Source organism: Lagopus muta, chromosome 2 (assembly GCF_023343835.1).
Source record: "Lagopus muta isolate bLagMut1 chromosome 2, bLagMut1 primary, whole genome shotgun sequence".
Taxonomy (NCBI): domain Eukaryota; kingdom Metazoa; phylum Chordata; class Aves; order Galliformes; family Phasianidae; genus Lagopus; species Lagopus muta.
Window position 1 is genome coordinate 79,438,543 of NC_064434.1, and position 22,327 is coordinate 79,460,869.

General features: G+C 47.9%; 1 protein-coding gene across 3 annotated transcripts in view; it reads left to right on the top strand.

Annotated features, from left to right (window-relative positions):
- The window catches only part of TJAP1 (tight junction associated protein 1), a 38,428-nt gene extending 16,946 nt beyond the window's left edge, over positions 1-21,482 (top strand). For all 3 annotated transcript variants that reach the window (XM_048936080.1, XM_048936079.1, XM_048936081.1), the window contains 9 exons: positions 4,625-4,719; positions 6,200-6,253; positions 8,166-8,323; positions 11,323-11,351; positions 12,384-12,545; positions 13,152-13,218; positions 14,921-15,028; positions 15,726-15,809; positions 17,468-21,482. In XM_048936080.1, coding sequence (XP_048792037.1) covers positions 8,198-8,323; positions 11,323-11,351; positions 12,384-12,545; positions 13,152-13,218; positions 14,921-15,028; positions 15,726-15,809; positions 17,468-18,784 — 1,893 coding nt within the window. In that variant the 5' untranslated portion in view covers positions 4,625-4,719; positions 6,200-6,253; positions 8,166-8,197 and the 3' untranslated portion in view covers positions 18,785-21,482. The remainder of the gene's footprint in view (positions 1-4,624; positions 4,720-6,199; positions 6,254-8,165; positions 8,324-11,322; positions 11,352-12,383; positions 12,546-13,151; positions 13,219-14,920; positions 15,029-15,725; positions 15,810-17,467) is intronic.
- Positions 21,483-22,327: the final 845 nt, after the last annotated feature.

Below are 22,327 nucleotides of genomic sequence, written 5' to 3' on the forward strand. Positions count from 1 at the left end.
CCATTGTACAGCTTGGTCATTCTTAGCCACAGTACGTGATTGTAGATTGTTCCTCCTTATAGACCGGGACTTTCTTCGCTAGTTACAGGTGTAAGACCTCTGGAACACTGTCTTGAGGTTGTTCCTTGGCCTGCTAATAAATTTCATGCTGCTTTCCTGACCCTGTCTCACCCCAATATGCATGTGCCCCAGTGTGAATGGTGACTTCGGCTCCTACAAAACTCATGGTGAAAAGGAAAAAGTCGTTCTCTAGGCACTGCAGATGCCAGTTAACTTTCACACTGGAAAGCATGAACCTAGTTGATGCGCTCTGTTTTCTCCTGGTGGCTGAAGGTTCAACAACAACTAAGCAAATGCTCTACAAACCCAATTGTACAGGTAATATTTCAGAATGAAGTTGGCTGCTCTAAACAGCTTTTTCATTTTCTGAAATTTGCTTTTACTACCACCCGCAAGCATCAGGGCTGAGCTTAAAGTCTCTGCAACCTTACAGGTATTTTCTAGGTTGGGTCACTGCAACAAACTTGCCCATCTGTCCTCTGTTAATTATGCAAATGATGTGCTGTGCTCCATTGTCAGTCTGTGTAGATACAGCCATCTGTGCGTTACTGCAGCTCATTGATAGAGAATATGTTATGGAGAGCAAATTTAGGCAAGCATGTAGGTTGCAGTAATGGTGCATTCTCTAGCATTGCTAGGTTTTCTGCTAGAGGGACAGCTCAGTGACTGGCAGTCCTTGCAGCTGAGAAGTTGGAGGCTACAGCTTTCCCATAACTTAAAAAAAATCATGAGCTGAAACAAGAGGACTGTTGGTATTAATTGCTGGGATGGGACTTAGGGAATGCTTACACGTGCTGAAAGACCACTTTTCAGTGGCTGAGAAACTTAAGTTTTTCCTTGTTCATCCCAATCAAATCTAATATTCTTTCATTAGGTACTGCTGGAAGGTAACGCTTTCTCCTTTTCTTCCTCTCCTACACAGTGCAGGAACTGGCAGGGGGTCTGGGTAGGGGTTTCCTACATGTTGATTTTCTAGAGACATGTTCACCCTCTCCCTCTCATCAGATGTTTGCTCACCTTAGCCATTCTCTAGCTTGTGTTTGAGAGGGAGAATGTAAGGCTGTGAGTCCTCAGTTTCCCTCGTGATCTCCCAGGCTTTAACAGATAAATGTTGTTAGGACATCAAGAGTTGTTTTTACTAGCTGGAACCACGTGGTTATTTTCAGGAGCTTTGAGAGTTTTCCTAATCTGTGTGAGCAGTTTTCTAATGGCCGGGTTTACATCTCTTTAGATATCTAAGAAATAGATATTGCTCCAGAAGTCTTCCCGTGGAAGGTCTTAAAGGAACATATGTGAGAAGATGGAATTAGACACAAAATCTAAGGTGCAAAGACAGCAAAGCTCTGGAATTTTGCATCCTAACCCACCTTGTGAGGATCAAAAGGACCACTAAGCAAACGAAAGTGATCAAACTAAAGGAATCACTGAGCAAACTAAACAGGCTTCTGGTCTGTCAGTGTTTTTGGATGAGAAGCTGTTAGTACCTCTTCTGTAGCTGTCAGTGCTAAAGGTAACTTGACAGGTGACCTTTTGTCAAGCTAGTTCTTGTGCAATATCATATGTAGCCATTAAAGGTGGTTCTCTGTTCTCGTATGGATTAGAAAGCTAGCATTCATTTCCTGGTCAGAATCTCCCCTGGGTATTTTTATTCTCCATTAACATTCCTTCTGGGGATTGTATTCGGGTCTTTTGCTTCCTGTCCTGTTCCTGTTCAGATGTTAATCAGCTGTTGTGTTCTATTCCAGTTACATGTGAGAGATGTTAGTGTTTCTGATCCGTTCTGGCTTTTATAAAAGGGTTAGGGAAGCTAAGCTGTTCTTAGCATGGTGACTAGATAATAAGCCATACTTAAGGATAGGGAGCCCAGCTGAGTTGGGGAGGTGGGGAATCTTTGTATTGTGCATGGAAGGAGTGGGACCATAAGAGAAGTGTGATTTTGATAACTTGTGAGAGACTTTCATAGAGTGCATGTATGTGACAGACACATGATATGTCCTGTTTGGTGGTATTTATATTCAGCAAGAACTAAGCAAGACTGTAGAGTCCATGGATTCATTTCCTTTGGAAATATGCTAGGTGTTAGGCAGGCCTATTCTTCGACAGAGAATCTAATCCCTTTCTCTTGCTATCTCTTGAAGTTGCTCCCATGCAAGGAACAGAGATTTCTGCTTAATAGTCAAGGTTAATTGATAGGAAAAAGCGGAAATGAGCAATAATCCTTCTGAAATTCAGTTCTAATCCAAGAGACACTCTAATGCTGTTACTCAGATGTGAATTGTGAGCATTAACATGCAAGTAGAACTGAGGTGCAAATCTCTGAGCTGGGAGCTGTCATCTTTTTTATTTTAAACTAAAAGCCTGGGAGCCTCAAAGTAGCCAGCAGCGGAATGGATTTGAACGTATTTTTAATTGAAATTCCTTCTCTGCATGAAAGGACCTCATTAAATGTTAAAATATCCTTTAATAACCTTGCAGTCCTTTTCCACTGTGCTTGGCGTGAGCGGTCTATAGGGGCTACTTCTTAACTTCAGACAGCTTGTTCTTCTGTCGTTGACAAGATCTCAGTGCAGTTTCTCCATCCCCCATCTCTCTGATTAGCAGTCTTGATCAGGCTTACTGCAGCAGCTCCTTGTGTAATCTGTCTTGAGACTCAAGGGGGCTGGGGTTGGCTCTGTCCAGAAGCACAGGAAGACAAGTGACAGATCTCTTGCTGTTGCTTCCCATGAGGCTAACAAGGAGAAATTATTGCCTCCTAATTCTTGCCAATCTCCAGAATCTGGTATTTAAGCTGTTGGCTGGTTAAACTGATTGAAAATTTTGGGTTAGCTGTGTGATTAGATAGGGCAGTAGCAGCAATTACTTTTACACATGAGTATGCGATTGGAGTTTTTTTGGAGTACTGATTTGGTGATAGCCAATGGATGTTCCTGCAGTGTTGCTTTAGAAACAGATGTGGTTATGAGTGTGTTACGGAAGGTATTTTCTCTGTCGTGCAGGCTTATCTTTCTGATTAAATAGCAAGATCAAAGAAATGCTGCTTTTGAAAGGAAGATGATGTTGAAATAAGGAACATTCTCTGCAGCAGTATCACCATATTTCTATTAAGGATCAAAAACTACTGTTCCTGAACACTGGTGAACAGGCAGCTGTATAGGATCAGAAAAAGCAACACGAGTGAAGGTAGTGATGAGGAACACATCTTAGATGTCCTCTTTCTTGTTACTGGAGAGAAGGTGATGCAACTGGGTAGTGGTGTGGTTTTGCAAGAATACCGAGTAGCTATTAGTTCTGTGGATCCTGAACAGAATAGTCTTAGCCATTCAGTGCTATGTCACATCTGCTCCTGCTGTGTGGTAAATTCCATCTTTATTAAACAATGCAGAGGACGTGGCTGCTCTGTGAATGGATTTTACGTGGAGGGGTGCTGTCTGATAGAAACAACTAGAGCCAAACGTGTGTGCAGCTGCAGTCAGTCACTGTCACTGCACTTCGTCTCAGTGAAGGGGTGGTTTGTTTTTTGTCTTTGTGAGGGAATGGAGGAATCATTAGCTTTTGGGAGCAGCAAAGTAAATTGTTAGGTTTCCCCTGCAGTCTTCTGACCCTGTATCTGTTCATGTCTGTTTTCCTTGAAGACGTGACTATTGCTGATGGGTGTGAGCCCAAGTCTGGTAGCCCTCAATGAACTGTTCGAGTGAAGCTATATCTGTCAGTGAGCTCAGAAATGAGTCAGGAGTTATTGTGGGTAGGATCTAGAAGACTGTAGAATTGGAGCTTCTGCAGATGATAGCCTGCTAGAAAGAGAACTGTAAATGCTAAGGGGTGTTATTGGGAAAGATGGATAAGGCAGATAAAAGGGACTGAGAGGTTAAGTTTCCTCTTGTGCTAATTAGAATAGCAGTGTTTGGGCTGAAGAGCTGCCTGCTGCTGTAGCTTCACGCTAAAGCTAAGTTCTTCCTGGGTACAACAGAATGAGGACTTTTAAGCAAGTTTCTTTAGAGAGGCTTGTGAATACTTTGAGTGTAGAGCAGAATTAGCACTTTCTTCTGTTACTAGATGTTGCCTATGTCTATTTCTGCTTAGAATCACAAGGCCCATCGATCTGCAGAGTGTGTCTGTTGCTCACTGAATGGAATAGCAGGGGATTGAGCCACCTCAGATGCAAAGAATGCCTGGATATTATAGGCAGAGGGGGCCTAACTGTGTAGTTAGTTACAGTGAAGTTTGCAGAACAAAGTTAGGCTGGTGTGGCAGGCTAGTTAAGGCAGAATGACAGAAACTGGATTCCTGATATTGGTCAGGCTGCCTCTTGCAGGCTGGTTCCTATTCTGCACAAGCATCCTGCTCAGTGGTGGGATGATTAAAAGAATTTCCCTTTCTGGGATGCAGTGAAGACAAGGAGCTTCTTTTGCACTAAGGCTCCCGTAATTAGATAGCAGCCTGATGGTGCAGCAGTTTGCTTCTGACTCCTGCCCTGGCACCTGGCTGTGGGTTGCTCTGCGCGTGCCTGGCTGTTTCCATGTATTGTGTCAATAGGTGACTGACAGTTTCCTTTCTCATGTTTCAGGAGCTGTTGGCCAGATGCTGCTGGATGCTGACAAGGGAAAGCTGATTCGGAGACAGGCAGTCAGAAATGTTTGGACACGTCGTCATTTTGGATCTGTAAGTCCTTGTTTGAGGGAAAATTGCCTGGAGGCAGTGTGGGTATTTGAGTGGAAATTCTGAAATTGTGAGGGTAGGTTTCCAGTCCTGGTATCTCTTCCAGGTAGGTGAGGATGAGATGGCAGGTAGTTCAGTTGCTGAGTATTGGATAGGAAGTGGGACAGTCCTGCCTGAACCTGAGGAACTGTGTGATGAGAAACAGTGAGGCCTTTAGCATGTTTGTTCTGAGCACCACCGTGATGGAAACATGCAGGGATCCATGGAGGCCTGTGCTTGTTTGCCAGTCTGACTTCCAGCTGTTTCTGGGAGCTGGTAGAAAAGCAGTTTCAAACTGTAACAACTGGTCCTTCCTGGATTTACATTTTTTTCTCTCTTTCTCTCTCACACTGTACTTTACACCTTGCTCCTGCAGATCAGTTATGCTGTTGTGGAGCTGTTCTTAACATTACTAGTCGAGACCTGACAATAGCATTGCAGTAAGGAAAGGGGCTAGACAGTTTGTTGGGTCAGGGCCAGCACCAGGGCACCTTTCAGTTTGTTTTGGCAGAGAGTTTTGCATGATCCTGGTTGCCTGCCTGTTCCATTCACCTTCCATCTGGCTCTCCCCATATGCATACAACTACTCCACACCCTTCACTTCTGTTGCTCCTCCGAGGGCTTGGTGCCATGGATAGGGGAAAAAAGCAGTGCAGCAATAGAGGTGCATCAGGAAAGGGAAGACTCATCTGCAGTCTCTCTCATGTCAGTGACAGTGTGATAGCCATACAGCTAAGCTCTTAGAGCTGTCTCCTGGATCCACCCGTTTCTCTTTAGGTAGTGATGGACGCCCTGAGCTTTGAATACAGAAGATCCTTTCTGAACTTTTGTTAAATCCTGGATTGGATGGGCAGTATTTCACAGAAGCCTATTTGCACCAACGTAGAGCATGACACTCTGCTTGTAAGAAGCCAGAGAGTAGCTTGTCTTCTCTCTTGTAGAGGAGTGAGCTATCACGATGGTAGGCACAGGAATGTGATGTTTCGGCTCAAAGGAGAGCCTGATAATTTCCAGCTTACTTGTAAGTGCACCTTTAGCAAGAAAAACTGATTTAACAATCACCTCATTTGTCCTCTTAGCATTTAGGCTTCACAATCTGCAGTATCAGAGAAAATGAGCAGTAAGGGTCCCATTTCACAGATTTGTGTAGTCCTTCCTGAAACCAAGGTTTTCTGGAACCTGTTGCTTCATGAATTTGCATGGTTTGGGTTGCCTGAGTGAGTCCTTGGGATGTGTCCTTGCAAAGTGCCTTACTAGCTCTTGCTGGGCTATGTGGCTCAACTGTCCTAAGCTAATCTCCTTTACAACTTACTGTTGTGGATTGAAACAGGCACTTGTAGTGTGGTAAATATCCTGTTGTGCTTCATCGTAAACATTCCCTCTTCTTTACACATTTACAACTGACTTTTTGATAGATGCTAAGTCATTTGTTTCTGTTCTTCAGGGCATCTGAGTGAGTGTCACTGCTTCATGAGGCTTTGAATTTGAGCCTAGGCTGGTAAGTCCTCAGGTCCTTTAGGGCTGGAGAAATTATAGTAATTCCATTTTGGGATGCCTACATGAGTATTTGTTGTCCTTAGCCTGTCAGGAGTCGACAGAAGAGTTAACTGTAGGTTACCTGCATAATGGTGTGGTGTTTGCTAATATGTTTCTAACAGGAGATCAGCATTTCACTTTGAAGAGGAGAATGTCTTCCCAGCAAGATAGATCCAGCTTCCTACTACATCCCAAAAGAAACCCAGCAGTTTATTTTGGAGATGTAGTGGAACATGCATTTGGTATGCTGGATGTGATTCTTCTAAAACATTTGAGATCTCTTCACCTTGTTTTTTTTTTTTGAAGAAAGAGATCTTGAGAAAATGACTCCAGCAAAGGTGAATTTTCAGGATTTTTGTTGTGGAGATTCACAAGCTAATCCTTGAAATTGGCTCACGTATGTGGAAAGCACGAGTACTTGTGTTCTTTTTAGAACAATAGAGGACAGCTTGTAAATTATCCTGTGAAATGTTAAGTCTGATGTGGCTTGGAGCCACTCTGTAGTACAGACATTCCACACTTGCCAGCCCTTCTAGTGGGCTCAGTATAAGTGTCAGGAGGATGCAGCTAAGCAGGAGAGGATAAGGACTGAAGATAACTCTCAGGGCTCTATTTGGACACTGCATAACATGTAAAACTCCCCTGGCCAAAACATAAACCAAATGAATTCCATTAAGTCATTGGTGTGGCAATATCCCTTGGCCAACTAGGAGGGCCAGTACAAGCAGGCATTAAACAGCCTTCCCATCACATGAGTGGAAAGGGTGATCTGAGTTGTGGCAGGTCCTGCACTTCAGACTTTTGCAGATCGGACTCTATGGATTGCAGAGATGCTAAGCTTTGTCAGTGATAGGATTCAGCAAAGGAAAGGGGAATGGGAAGAGGGTGCTTACTCCAAATGCGTGGGGATTGTAAATGATGCATGTATTGTCATCAGGGGAGATCTGCCATCAGGCCCTAAAGAGATGTCATGGCATCTCTGGGAATTACTGTCTTGTGTGCAGTGGGATGGCTGAAATTCTGGCTGGTTGAGGGAAAATCCTCCTGCTCTCCACCGGAGTTACAAAGTGGTGGAAAAGAAGATAGCTGCTTTCCTTCTGTCCCACATCTTGCTCTTGTGCTGCTTCTGCTCCTACAGCAGGCAGAATTTTTCTGCTCAGCACAGCTGAGATAAAGGGACAAAAGCTAGTCTGGTCTTTCTCATAGCAATACTGCTGCATTTTGCAACTTCTGACCTTAGATACCAACATTAATGGCATTGCTTCCTAATTTGATGCCACCTGAAACTTGGTCTTTGCCTCTTCTGACAGAGTGAGCAGTTGTAAAAGTATGGTACCTCCTTCTGACAAGCCTCCTACAGTCTGCCCCACTTGTGTTTCTGTATAAGCAGAAAACTTCTGAATTTGGGCTCTTTAGTGAATACAGTCTCCTCCCACATAGTTCCTGCTGACAGTGACAGCACATAATCAATAACTCCTACTGTCACTGCTGCCTGTAAGGCTTGCTGTTTCCATATTGGAAAAGGCCTTTCCTAAAGAGCCTAATCAATATGCTGCTGTGAGGCCTGTTCTCGTTTGCTATATATAATCTGGATACACACAAACTACGTGAGTGAGTGTGTGTAGAAGGGGGGAGAGGATGTGCCAGCCCTCTGCTCTCACTGGCTGGGAGAAGGACACATCTATCTCTGACTTTGCTCCCTCTCCTGCAGCTGCTGCTCAAGGCTCGTGGTTGCATCCTTTTCCTGCTCTATCAATACTCTGCATGGGGACCTGCTCTGGGACTCCAGGGGAGACTATTTCCTGCTGGTTTGCTTCTAGGGTTCAATGGAGTGTCTGTGCCGCTCTCTTCTGTGAACTTTCTGCTGTTGGTAGGTACCCGCTGTTGGAGCCACGCAGGTGGGAGGATGTCGAGCACAGCTCCAACAAAGAAGCCTTACCGCAAGGCACCCCCACAGCATCGTGAGATCCGTCATGAGGTTCCCATCATTCGTGACGACCAGGATGGAGTGATCTTGGCTGAGCAGAGTCAGGTAACGGCTTGCCGGGTGGCAAAGGGCTTATCACCATTGCACCAGCAAATGGGGTTTAGTTGCACTGAGTCAGGCCAGCTTGAGCAGGCAAAGGGGTTTGAGGTTTGCAACCTGAACTTCTCCTCATCGTGGTCCCTGGAGTCCAGCAGTGAGAAGGAAGTGACAGGGTGCAGAGCAGAATTGAATGTGAAGAGCCAGACCTTGCCAGCACCGCCAGATGGTAGGAAGATGGGACAGCGAAGTGGGAAGCGGTGCCCAAACCGCAGTCGTGGGCACCTCAGCAAATTTGTGAGCCGTAGCATGGAGACAGTTGTGGTGCCTGGAAATGAGGGACACCATTCCAGTTGTTCTTTCAAGAGCAGAAGCCTGGAACGTTCACTTATGTTTAAGGAGCCTCCTGAAGTACTGACACCGAGGAAGTTTCGGGTCTCTTCTTCACACCAGCCCCTGAAAGGGATCTTGAAGCAGCCTGGCATGCAGACAGGCCCGTGCCCTGAGACCTTACGCAAGTCCCGCTCAGTTGAGACGCTTTCCCATGGCCGTGGTTCATGCAAGTACAGTGATCCTCAGCTCTGCCTTGTCCGTAAGGAGAAACGCTCTCTGGAGCGCAGCAGCAGTAGCGCTGCTGACATTGCCAAACGCAAAGAGAAACTCAGAGAGGAAAAACTGCAGTTCTCCAAATTCTTGGATGAGATTAGTCAGCGGGTGCTGAGTCCCATCCGCTTGCGCCCACTAGAAGAGACCAGGGGGGCAGAGCAAGACCAGAATTCTGCCTGTTGTGCCAGAAGCTCTGTGCCAGAAGGCCAAGGGGAAGGTCACCTGGAAGAGGTCAAAATCAAGCGTGCATCTGAAAGATCCTCCTGCCCAAGCAGAAGAAAATCAGAAAAGAAATGTGAGGGAATGGGAATGGCTTCATGCCAGAGAAAATGTGCAGAGGAGACTGAGAGAGTTTCCAAACTAAGAAAGAAACCCATCCCTGGGAGAAAGGACAGTAAGGAGAAGGTTCTTTCCTTGGACAGAAAGGTGGTAGATCTGTGTCAGTATGAGCTGCAGCAGCTGGCAGACTTGGGGCTGGCGGGGACATCCTCTGGGCAGCAGCACTCACTGTCTACATGGAAAAGCAGTGCAGAGGGCAAGAGGGATGAAAGCAGTCCCTGTTCACAGCTGTTACAGCCAAACCATCTATGCGCTAAACTCGAGCGGAAGCGTACAGTGGAGCGGAACTACCCAGAGAAAGGATCCTTCTCCCCTCCAACACACAGGAGTTGGGAGAAGGGACCTGCCCCATCTAGATCCTCCCCTTCCTTCAGCCTGGCACTAAACAAGGTAGGTGCCAGGACTGCTGGCTTTTGCAGACAGGGGTCTCACAAAGGCTAAAACTCCTACCTGGATCTTATCTCACCTGTAATTCCAGGACTGGAGGGAGATAACAGGCCCCCAGACCTCATGCTGTGGGTACTCAGTCACTACTAGTGTTGCTGTCTTGTGTTGCTGCTTGTGTCTGTGCTCCAAGTTGGGTATATCTTTCTTGGAGGAGCCAGCTTCCCTTTGACTCAGGAGGTGGGGGGGCAGGAGTTGGTGCTCTCTCCCCTCTGCTGGCCTCTTGGGCGTTTGCCGGTCAGAGGTGTCCCCAGTCTGCAGGGAGCAAGTTGGGAAGCTCTAGTGTCTGCAGGTGGTGGGAGGTTCTTGAGGCTCTTTATCTGCCCAGTACTCAGCTATCCTGGGGTAGTCTGGCTCTGTGATGTCTGATTGAGGCCTTTGTAAGCTGTATGCTCTTTTCTCCTTTGGGCCTGGTTTGGGACCATTGCCTCATCTTACTAGGAATTGCCTTATCTCCTTTACCGGTCACTACTGTGTGCTGTGTGTGTTTGTAGAGGTTGGGGAAGCAGTTGCTAGATGATTCTGCATGAATTAATCAATTGTTGTTTGGAGTCAGAATGCAAGGAGAGGTTGGGTTGATGGGATTGCCTTTAAGGACAAGAGATTGTATGCAGGCACTAAGGACTATCCTTTTAAAATGTGAACTGATGAAGGAAGCAGCCTCCTGATGTCTTACTGCCAGAACTGGGGTAGGTTTGCTTTATGTAATATTGCTAGAAGCTTAGCAACCTCATTCACAACTGCATGTGGCATGGCCTCTAAGCTCAGAGTTGACTGTGACACTTAATAGCCAGTTTAAAGTGTTTCAGCACTTAGGGCTTCTGTAGTGCCAGCGCTACACCAGGCACCAAAAATAGACCAAGGGCAGCTTGGACGTTGTGAGAATCGTCGCAGCCTTGGGCTTTCACAAAAAGTATGGTTGTTGCTAGTGCTAATTAAATCTCACCCAGCTGTGCTGGCAGTCAACAGCCATTTCATGCTGCAGTACTCTCTCTCCTTGTTCTGCAGATCCCTGCTCCAAACATCTGTGGGGATGTTGCCCAGAATGTTTCTTTCACGGGTTTTTTGGCTTCTGGTATTTCTTGTGCTACCCTAGAATAGCTACAGTGGCTGTTTTCACGTCTGCAGAAAGAAATCCTTTTCACAGTATAATCTAGCTGGTGTAACTGGTAGGCACGTTTTTTTCATCTCCCAAATGATGCTCTGTAATTCTTTTGTGAGGCCTCGAGGGTGTTCTGATTGCTGTGGTGACAAGTTAATTCTCAATGTATACTGGCTTGTTTGATTCCTGTTGCACGCTAACTGTGGATTTGTAGGAAGCTGAAGCACCAACAAAGATGATAATGTTGCAAAAGATGCTGAGATTGCAGGTGGGAGAGTAAAGTTACCTAATTTGTGTGGTAGTTTCTAGTCCAGCTCTTCTACTCTGAACCAAAACAGACAGTCTGTTTTGGTATCAGCTAGCAGAGTGATGTGTACAGAGCCCAGCTTCTCTAAGTTTGCTTATCATAATCCCTCAGAGCAGGTGTGGAAGAGTCCCATATAGGGTCTAGCAACTGAAACTTTGTCCTTTAAGAACTATATGAAAGCAACTCACAGCTGTTTTCTTCCCTGTGCAGGAACCCTTGACGGATGCAGAAAGGATGAAGTAAGTGTCCAGTTCCCCCTTTATGGCTGTTGTACTGCAACTGTGTGAGTGCTGATTCCTCACATCTTGCCTGTGTCACCTGTGCAGCAAAGCTGACTGGCCCTGCAGGCTCCACATCTTCATTCAGCTCTCTTGAGAGCAGAGCTTTAGACTGTGCCTTGCCAACCTCTGCATTGCCTCACTCTGGAGGCGTGGGGACACATCTTCAGGTGCAGCAGAGGAGTTGAAACCTTTAACACGAGTAGAGAGAGAAGTGCCTTCATGTTGTGGCATCTGTTTTAATGTAAACAGCATGCAGGGGCCTGCTGCCGAGTGAGGGTGAGAACTGGGCCCTTTGCTGATGGTGCTGTGGGGCACAGACAGCTGCCAGCACTGTGCTTAAAGCCATAGTGAGGAACAAGTATGCATTGCTAGAGAGGAGCTGTGCTGTGCTTCTGTATTTTTCTGAGCACAAAGGAATGAAAAACTACAGGAAATCCTTCTGACCACCACGCATGTCCTGGCTGGGGACTAACACAGCAGTTTGTATTAGAGTGGAATTGACTGACAGCTGTGATCACCTCTCTTACACCCACCCCACCACCTCTCACCACCTCTGTTGCTGACCTCAAAGCTGTTCAGAGCACTCTTTCCACCATGTGTTAAAGGTGTGAGTGCTTCTGAACAGTTCAAGGAAGGAGCAGTTCAACTTCTTTATCCTACACTGGGATAAATTATTGAGTGGGTTTTATTCACCAGTGGGGGACACTGGAGCTGAATGGCCCATCTGGCCAGTGAACTTTATCCAAGCACTGTAACCTGAGAGGGAGCTGGGAGCTGATAACATGTCTGGCCAGCTAGTATGTTACAAACCATGCATCTCATAACAATAGCGCACCTCTCTTCATGGACTGGAATCTTCTGATAGTTCAGTTCCCAACTTTTTGGGGCCCACATGTTGGGTTGGCCCCTAGAGCAGGGCAGCAGGATATGGGTGCTAGTGTGGAGTGCCCCTTGTGCCTCTTAGTGGTACCTTTGTTCCTTTGTGTCCAGGCTGCTGCAACATGAGAATGAGGAGCTGCGCCGACGGCTGATGTATGTGACTAACAAAATGGAAGCAATGGAGAGGGAGCTGGAATCAGGTCAAGATTACCTGGAGATGGAGCTGGGTCAGAACCGGGAGGAGCTGGAGAAATTCAAGGACAAATTCCGTAGGTACGGAAAAGAAAAATGAAAGAAGGATAGAGCTAGAGAGATCATTGTCTCCAAGGACTCCCTCAGCTGGCTTGAGCAGGCTATGCCCTAGTTGTGTTGAACAGAGAGGTATGCTGCATCCTCAGTGCTCTTCCAGACCTAGGGGAGAGTAAAAGCTTTGCAACCATTGCTTTCTCCAAGGTATGGTGTAGGAACATGGCCAGCTCAAGGGATGGACAGCAATAGGGAATTCTATTTATTGGTTATAAGGTGGGATCTGTCTTGGATAGCTGTCTGACATCAGCAAAAAGGAGCCATTGACTACATGGGATGTAGTGCTTTGGTTAGGAATTAATGCTATGCACTGATTACATGGTTACACGTAGCTTAGGTCAGAGGAGTCCTCCAAAGTCCTTCTTATTTTCTTCAGCGAAGACATGAAAGGTCACTTAGCCAACCTCACCTTGTCCCTAATAACTGAGAGTCTGAAGGCCTATATGTTGTCTTAGTACTGTGAATACTAAGGAGTATTAGGGTTGTGGAATTACTGGTTTGCTTGGTAGTTAAGAAGAAGACTTGAGCAAAGGCCTGAGGACCATTCGTATGTGTACGATCTTGATTCTGTAGGTTACAGAACAGCTACACTGCTTCCCAGAGAACCAACCAAGACCTAGAAGACAAGCTGCATGCCCTGGTAAGTGTTCTGCTCTACATAGAGGAGGTAGAAGAGACATGTATGTGAGGAGCAGAAGGGGGAAGGATTCCTGGCTTTAGCCAGCAGATGTGGTTGGTGTGGGGTGGGGTTTGGCCACGGCCATCTATTCTCCCTTCCGGCTGGTGTCGCAAACTAGTTTCTTAATTTACTCAGCCCCTTCTTGGTCATGCATGTGAGCTTGGTTGCCCACAACATAACTGCATGGTATTCCGTCATGTTGCTTCAGTCCCTCTCAAAATGCCAGGGATGTGTCAGCCAGTCTTGGGGTAGTCATCCTGGGAGGACGGGGGCAGAGCCAGTGTGCGTGTGTGTCTGTTGTGTGCATTCATAACACTCATGGCTGTTTCTTTTCTCTCCCTCCCTCTCTCTCTCTCTCTCTCTCTCTCTTTCTCGTCCTCACGCTGCTGCTGGCACACGCTGGGCGCACTCACCTCTCAGGCCTCTCTCAGCCAAAGCTGGATTTTTGCAGTTGCGTCTTTTCGTTTGTGTGTTTTTTCTTTTTCCTCTTCACGTGTCTCAGCCTGTTGGTTTCATTGTCAGTCCCACATATATGCCATCCCAAATGGAGGGGCCTCAGCCCTCATCCAGCCAAGGGTTCACCTGGTGTCCAGCAGCTGCCCACAGGTGCAGCAGGTCCTAGCTTGCAGTGCTCCATCTTAAGAGCATTTGGCTCTGGGCCAGCTGGAGCATGGAGCGCTGGGAAGTGGTGCCCATACGCTGTGGCACTGCACAAGATGTGGATGGCTGTGAACCTTGTTTGCTCCCTTTCCTTCCCCTTCTGGGTTGTGAGCAGGCAAGTTGAACAGCTGAAATGTAGCCCAAGATGAGGGTGGGTGGGTTTTTTTTTGTTTTTTTTTTTTTTGTTTGTTTGTTTTTAATGTTTAGTTCTAGCCCTTGAATTTCTTGGGTTAATATAAACTGTGTTGGTTCCTAAACCAATTGTATATTTGGGAAGGATTCTCCTCCTCAACCCCCTTGTGTCACTGTACTTCACGTGCAACTCATCATTGGTCACAGCCTTGGAGCAGACTAGATCAGTGTTGGAGGAACTTCTTGAGAAAGGGGATGGCTTGGTTTTTCTGAGCTATTGCTCCTCTCAGTTACATCTGAGTTCCTGTCTGCCCTGCACCTGAACTATTAGGGAGTCTAAAGAGACAAGATCATCTGCTTTAGGGAGGGTGCTAGGGAAACTCCAGATGAAGCTGTGCAGGTCCTTTTTCTTAGTAGAGCAAGAACTGAACTCTTTGAAGATGGAGCCCTTTCCCTGCCAAGAAAAACCTGTCCATTCAGCATTGACTGCTGAACTTTATCGGCACTGTTCTTGTTCTGTTGGTCCTGAGCAGAGGGCTGATTATCACGAGCTCAAAGGTGGTTACTGCTAGTGGCAAGATGACTGTTCAAAACCAGTAGCTTGCCATCAGACACCCTGTGAGCCATGACAGAGAAGAAACATAGTTATGCTGCAAGAAGAGGGACTGCATTAAGGACGTTCAAACTCACTAGTTGTCTCTGTACCTAGCGGAGTGAATCCCTCCCGAGGTGAAGAGCCCTTTGTCTGTCTGTGTAGAAGTTCTTGTATATCAGCTGAGCATGTCATTGTGCTATGCCGGGAGTGAGGTGGGTGGTAAAACCGGTTTCTTCTGTGCTGTGGAAATTTACACCTGGTATTCTTGCATCTCAGATTAAAAAGGCAGAGATGGACCGCAAGACATTGGACTGGGAGATTGTAGAGCTCACTAATAAATTGCTTGATGCCAAAACAACTATCAATAAGCTGGAGGAACTTAATGTAAGTGTGAGTCTACAAATGGTTGTGGATCTGTGTTGAGGTGTGGGCTTTTTTTCTGGTTCAAAGTCATTAGTGTAAAGAAGCACATGAATAACTAAAATGTGTATAAAAATGTGAGAACAAGCGAATAGAAAAGGGCTTGAGGGGTTGAGCAAGAAAGACCTGATCTTCAAATTTGGTATGTTTACTTTTCTAGCATTTAATTGTAAGGTTTGACCTGTGCCCAGGCTGTAGTAACCAAGTGGTCATTTAGTTTAGAAGTGGGAGGGAACTATTGCCTTTTCCACACAATTAATGTAGAAGTTCCTGGATTTGGTGCGTGTTTCTATTAACTGCTCTCAGTTCACTCCAGTCTGTTTGCAAGATGCCTGGCATTGAGCAGTGTCTGCAGGCATGTCTGAGAGCTCTGAGATGGGTTAGCAAAAATCTGGTGGGACTTTTGGAGATCAGTTTCACAAAAGGATAGGAGTTTGATGTATGGAGTGAATATAGGCCTGGAACAAGAGTTGAAAGGGACATGGCTGAGTTGTAAGAAGTACACGAGGTGTGGAGAGGAGGAAAAGGCAGGCACCCTCAGAAGAAGTTCATGATATTCCACCTTCTGTTTGAAGCTGGTGAGGTGGTGTCATTTCAGGTAAGAGATCAGTCTGACACTGTTGCATGCCTGTGCCTTTTTTTTTTTCTTTTTTTTTGTCAGGAACGCTATCGACAGGACTGTAACCTGGCGGTACAGCTGCTCAAGTGTAACAAGTCCCACTTCAGGAACCACAAATTTGCTGATGTGAGTAACAGTCCCACTGAGGTGGGGAAGAAGGTCCCGTGGTTTCCACCTGTCTTTCTTTTTCCAGCTTTCTCTGCAGCTTTTCTCTTTTGGCCTCTCATCCGTCAGCCACAGGCAGAGGTATGGGGGGCTCCTGTTCCTAGTCCCACCAAGAAGCCAGTGCAGAGCCTCTGCCAGCTCCTCTTTCACACCAGCTCCATTTCACAGTGCAGCCAAGAGCTGTTATAAAAAGCACAATAACCTTGAATTTGATAGCCTGCTGGGTGCCTGATGGGAGCTGGCTAAAGGACAGATTTCTCTCTTACCCTGCTCTCTCCTCTTTCATTTCTTACCTGGCCACATGCAAGGGCTGTGCTGTGTGATGGAGTCAAGCAGCAGTCTGTTGTCCCTACTTCACTTCTTGCTCTTATGAAAAGTTTTGGAGGCAACATTCAGAATGACTTTTGGGTTTCTTGAATGGTAGGTATTGGTACCAACATATACTCTTGCTTGTGAGAGCTCATCCTGCCCTTGGGGTAAGTAAAGGTGGAGGTTAGGCCTTTCACGTTGGTAGCATCACTCATTTGATTGGGAATATTTTTCAGGCGTTTAACCCAGCTCTCTCTCTTTCTGTGCCTTTAGCCTTCAGACCTTCTTATGTTCCTTTCTGCAAAACCATGTGCTCATCTTTAGTAACTTAGCAGGTGACCAACATGTCCCCCTCCCCCATTGTGTCTCAAATTAGCACTCTTGAGGTCAGTGTATCAGTTACTGCTGGAGTAACCTTGACCCCTCTCCCAGCTGTCACCACTCCCCAGGGCTTTGAATTCTGCCCCCCAGAGTGCTGTGTCCTACATGGCTGCCACTGGAGGGGGGTGGTACTGAGCCACTGTGCAAGCAGTCTGCTTCCCAGCCAGCTGTTTGCATGCACTGTGCCCCCAGCTTTGGATGGAGTTTCCTTCTGGCTGTGACGGGATGGACCTTGCTGTGCCATGGAGTGGCTTGTGGAGCTTTGTTCTCCATGCTGGTGCATTTGACAGGACAGTGGGGAGAGCAGTAGCACTCATCTGCGGGACAAGGAGCAGTGCTTAACTCTGCTGGACCTTGGTCCTGAGGCTGTGGTAATAAATAAGCCCTGTTTGCCTCTCTGAAACAGAGTGAGTTGACGAAATGGGATGATGTGAGAGGAGTCAATGGGAGCAAGGGAAGGCATCAATTCTGATCTGTGGGCAGGCTGCCAAGGCAGCAAGGCTGTAATTACTGCATTTGGGGAGCGCTGCAGATGTGAGCACTGGGGGATGTGCAGTCACTTCAGTGCAACCACCAGCTGATTTTCCACAGATCAATAGACCTCTCCCCAGCATGCACTGGCTGGCCTTGTCTCTGTGCTCACAGGCATGGCCTGTGACATCATTTCTTGTTTTGATTTTTTTTTTTCTAAGATGGGCCTGTGAACTATGGCCTAGGAACATGAGTGGTATGACAGGAACAGAGCCTTGTTGGTCTGTCATATATGGCAGGTTCTCTTTTGGAAAGAGATGCCTACCCCAAGGCAAGGTAGATAAACGTTAGTATTGAGATAAAGATTAAAAATGAAGGTTGGCTGGAAAAGGCAGATTTTTTGAAACTGAGTGACTTGTATGTCAGTACCCTTCTAATGTTCTGTTCCTTCTCCCTAGCTTCCCTATGAGCTGCAGGATATGGTCAATAAGCATTTGCACAGCACTCAGGAGTCTGCAGGCCCTGGTCAAGAGGCAACCCACACCTTGGCACCATCTGATGTTGTGCCCACCTCAGTCATTGCCAGGGTTTTGGAGAAGCCAGAATCTCTGGTACTGAATTCAGCCACGTCTAGCAGTGGCACCTGTCCTGTGGCTGAGGATGTCTTTGTGCATGTGGACATGAGTGGAGCCCCTCCTGATGCCTGCAGCAGTGCAGGGCAGATGAAGAAGGAGGGAGGGGAAGTTGGGAAGCAGCAGAACGGTGGCTGCAAGCCACAGGGTAGTGTGGAAAGCGTGCAAGAGGATGTGCCAGCCTTTGAGAAGCTAAGCCCATACCCTACACCTTCACCTCCCCATCCTATGTACCCTGGGCGGAAAGTAATTGAGTTCTCTGAGGACAAGGTAAGGATTCCAAAGAACAGTCCTCTGCCCAACTGTACATATGCTACACGCCAGGCCATCTCCCTCAGCTTGGTACAGAGTGAAGATGAGAGCTGCGACAGGCACCGGACACTTCCCAACAGCCCTGCTTCAGAAGGACGCCGCTCGGCCTCCAGCTGTTCCTGTCAGCAGTCCCCCAAAGCAGCCAGGGCTCATGGCTCTTCCCAGAGCAGCCCCTTCAGCAGCCCTCCCCAGATCCCGAGCGCCTTCGCTAGCTCTGCCAGCTCTGAGGAGGACCTGCTGGCTAACTGGCAGCGTATGTTTGTGGACAAGGCACCCCCCACGTCAGAGCGGGTGCTGATGAACCGTACGGCCTTCAGCCGCGACACAGCCCCTGAGCTCCAGAAGAGGTTCAGCCGTTCCATGCAGGAGCTGGATAGGGCAGCCTCTGCCTACTCAGATGGCGAGGAGTCTGCCCAGAGCTGCAGCTGGACTGTGAGCCGGGACTCAAGCGTGGACACAGACAGCACTGAATCCAGAGCCCGCAGGAGCCATTTCTCTTCTGACTATGGTACAGATTTCTCCCAGGATGAAGCCCAGAAGCTGTTGCAGGGAAGTGGTGGAGGCACTGCTGAGCCTGGAAGTCCACCCCCAGAAAAGCACAAGGACTATGTGGACCTTGGCTTACCTGAGAGCCCAGCTGATGAGAGAGAGTTGTTGCTCCAGGGAAGCAAGGAGAGTAACCAAGGAGGAGCTCAAGAGGAAAGTGGGGAAGGCAGGGTCAAACCTCCCTTCAGTCGGCCGCACCGCAGCCCCAAGAGAATGGGGGTCCACCATCTGCATCGCAAGGACAGTCTGACGCAGGCCCAGGAGCAAGGCAACCTTCTCAGCTGAGGCAGGGGAAGCAGCAGCCACATGCCGCGGAGCTGTGGGAGATGCCTCCATCTGTCTTCTGAGGGAGAAACCTCTCTCAGTGCCCTCCACCCTAGGAGGAGCTCTGGGCTCTGCTCTTAAATGTTCTATTTATTCTCTTTCGCTACCTGGAAGAGCTGGGGTTCCCATTCCCTGGCACCTCAGACCTGCAGTACTAGCACATGTTGTGCAGAAGCACACCCACTGCCCTGGCACGCTCACAGCTCTCTTCACAGCCTCACACTGGTGCCTGTACCAGACCTTGTTCTTGGTACCCACAACCTGGTGCCTCTCCTCTCTGCGCTCCCATCCTCCCTTTCCCCTTCCCACTCAGGTACCTGAGGCCCTGGCTGCTCCCATACTGGTGCCTGCAGCTGCTCTGCTCCCTTTTAACTCGTGCCAACAGGGCAGGGTGCCTGGATGGTGGTGTCTGATTCCCTGGGAGCCCCCAAGGGCCATGAGGACTCTCCCAGGGGATGGATCTGGGCCCTGGGGTGTATGCTGAGGATGCTGGTTTCTTATTTTCCTGTTGGTTTTTTTTCCCCTAGTCCCCTGGGTTGTGTTCTTCAGAATCTGCACCTGTAGCTCCCCATTGCTCAGCTCAGCACCTGGCCTGCACTGAATCGAGATGCAGGCCAGGGCTGTGCTGTGACATTCAGCTGAGAGGCCTTGGGGAAGGAGGGAGGGGAAGGTCAGTTCCTTCCCAGGCAGGGCATTGCCCTCTGGGCCATGTGGTATGTTTGTGCGTCTCCTCCCTCACACCTCTTCCCCCGCTCTCTGTGCTGTTGTTTTGTTTGAATGGTGCTGACTCCTTGCTCTTGGGTGGGCTTCTTTCTTCTTTCCAAGCCTTTGGTTTTGGGGTGTATTGGGTTTTTTTGTTTGTTTTTTTGTTTTTTTTGTTTGTTTTCCCCCGCCCTGCATAAACAGATGCAGTGGTTGGCAGCCAGTCTGTTCCTTGCGTTAAGGGTGTGTTAGGGGTGGCTCAGCTCTGAGCTGCGCTTCCCTCTGATCCTGGCCTTCAGCCTGCAGAAATCCCTCCAAATTTGGAAAACGAGATCTTGCCCCCGGGGGAGTGAGGCATGAAGGATGCTACTAGGATTTTCTGGGCAGGGCTTTGTGTACCATGGCCCGTGGGGATGTGAGGGAGCTGCTCCCTGTGGCTGCACTACCTCACTCCTCAGTAGCACCTGTCTGCCAGAGTCTCTTTGTGCCCCCCTCTGGGGGCTCCAGGCTGGCTCTGGTGCAAGGGTCCTCTGTGTGTTTTTCCTAGTGTAGTGTGTATTACGTGATTCTTCTTCACGGTCTTGTGTGCTCAGTGTCTTATTGGGGGGAGGGAAAGGGAGAGGTCTGTAGATGTAGGTATTTTTTTTGAGGGCTAACAAAGCCTGGTGTCCAATTTTTAATTTTGTCCTGTGCCCTTGTCCATGTTTCATCCCCAGCCTAGGGGTGTGAGGCGAAGGTCTGGCCTGCTTCCTGGGCTGTGCTGCCCCCACACCAGCTGGCTGTGCTTAGCCTGCTGTCTGTTTTTTGAGTTGCGTTTCTGTTGTCTTCTTTCCCTACTCCATTAGTTCTGTACTGGCTGGCTGTGTTGGAGGAGAGCAGCTCACTGCCCAGGAGGAAACTGACAGCAAGAGACGCAGCCAACAGCTGCCCCAGGGTCCTGCTCCCCTCCCAGACCCTTATCTCACCAGAGGGCTGCACTTGCAGCTGGAGGCAGCCAGGGCCCCAGCTCCAGCCTGGAGGCTCCAGGGCCTGTGAAAGGTAGTTGCAGGCCTCTGTGGGGCTTGGTGTGCCCTAGTTGGAGCTGCTGCCTATGTATTTACCTTCTGTCCCACCTCAAACAGCTGTGGAGTTCAATGCCGACCTCAAGGTAGAGGTGGGACTCAGTATTTTACTACAGTATTTCACTCAATTCCTGTGCAAACAGGCTGGTGCTGAGAGCAGAAGCTTCCTTTTAGCTTGCAGGGCATTATTTCTTATCCTGAAAGTTGTGATGGGATCCTTGCATTTGCTCTCCCCTGCCACTATGCTGCTGAATTTCTCCTGCTCTTCTGCAGCAGTACTGAGGGCTTTCACCTGCAGCAGCCACTATCCTGTGGCTCGTGGACATCACCTGGGGTTGGGTGCTTGTGGAATGGACTCTTGGGGCTCTCTGAACACCTGTGGCACATGTGGGATAGCCTGTCAGAGAAGGCTGGCTGATGTGGGTTAGCTCATCTGCCTCATTGCAGCTGGGAGGCACTGCCCTTCAGGGCTCATCTCTCCTAGTGTGCTGTTCAGGGGACAAAACACATTCTCTTGCTGAAACTGAATGGTGCTGGGCAGAGCTGGGCTCCCCTGTGCTTTTGGTCTCAGTAAGCTAAAAGCACAACGGAGGAAAGAAGGGTGGGAAAGGAGTGCCCACAGCCTTCACATGCAGTTGTTTCATAGCATTAGGCCACTGGCAGGCAGTGAGGGGGAGCGAGCAGCCGAAGGAGGAGCAGAACCCCCTCCCAGCCAGCACAGTGCCTGTCCTCTGCTCTCCTCCAGCAGTGTTGGCTCTGGGGCCTTGAGCTGACTCAACTTTCAGTGTCCCAACTCCAGACTGTTAATCTGTAACTAATGTGTTCTGTTGTTGTTGTTTTGCTTTTTTTTTTCTGAAATTTTCAAACTGATGTATATTTTAAGACCAGAAATAAACTATTTTAAAAGTAGGAGGTGATGGCTGTAGCACTCTCACCTGGGTAGGGACCTGGGCCAGACCCATCTTCAGTATGTGAGGTAGCAGAGCCTCTTATGGTACAAAGCCAATCTTGCTGAGCTGCATGTGCCTCCTGTAAGTTTTCCAGTAGTTGTGAATTCACAGGTCATCCTCTCTGCCTGCCTCAGTCTGTTTCAAGGTGTTTGTACAGATCAAATTGTCTGCATCAGAGAAGAGGTACAGTCCCAGGCAATGGGGGGGTACAGGAGATGAGTGGTGTTTTATAATTGCATTAGAGCAGATGCTCTGGAAACTATTCTCTGGGTCTGAGTGAATATGGACAGCTCAAAGTTCAGAATGAGCCTGTTGGCCAGGATCTCTCTGTCTTCATGTCACTTTTGACTCTAAAGCTAACAGTAGTGTTTTTGTTTTTTTTTTTAAACAAAAATTAAAAAACAGATTATTGAACCAGGCAACTTTGGGAAACATTGAAAAATAATGTAGGTAATTTTTCATGTTGTTTTGAAGGCTGTGAAAGTGAGGCGTGGTCTGCCAAAACCTATGATAAGATCTGGTGCTATAAGAAGGCCCAGTGTTACCCAGGAAAAGCAGCCTGCCACATCTCAATTATTTTGCTGGCTGTGCATCTGCCTGGTTTGTGTCTTCCTAGAGAAGTTCACATGTTCATCTGCATAAGATGAGGTATAGCAATTTCTTCTTGTACTTACCATTTTCCTTGAAACCCCAGCTCATGGAGTCAAGTAAGACCCAGTTCACCATTTCAGAAACCAAGATAGGTTATCCTGGAGGAATTTTATAATTCTAGTGTATGAATGTTATCGGTT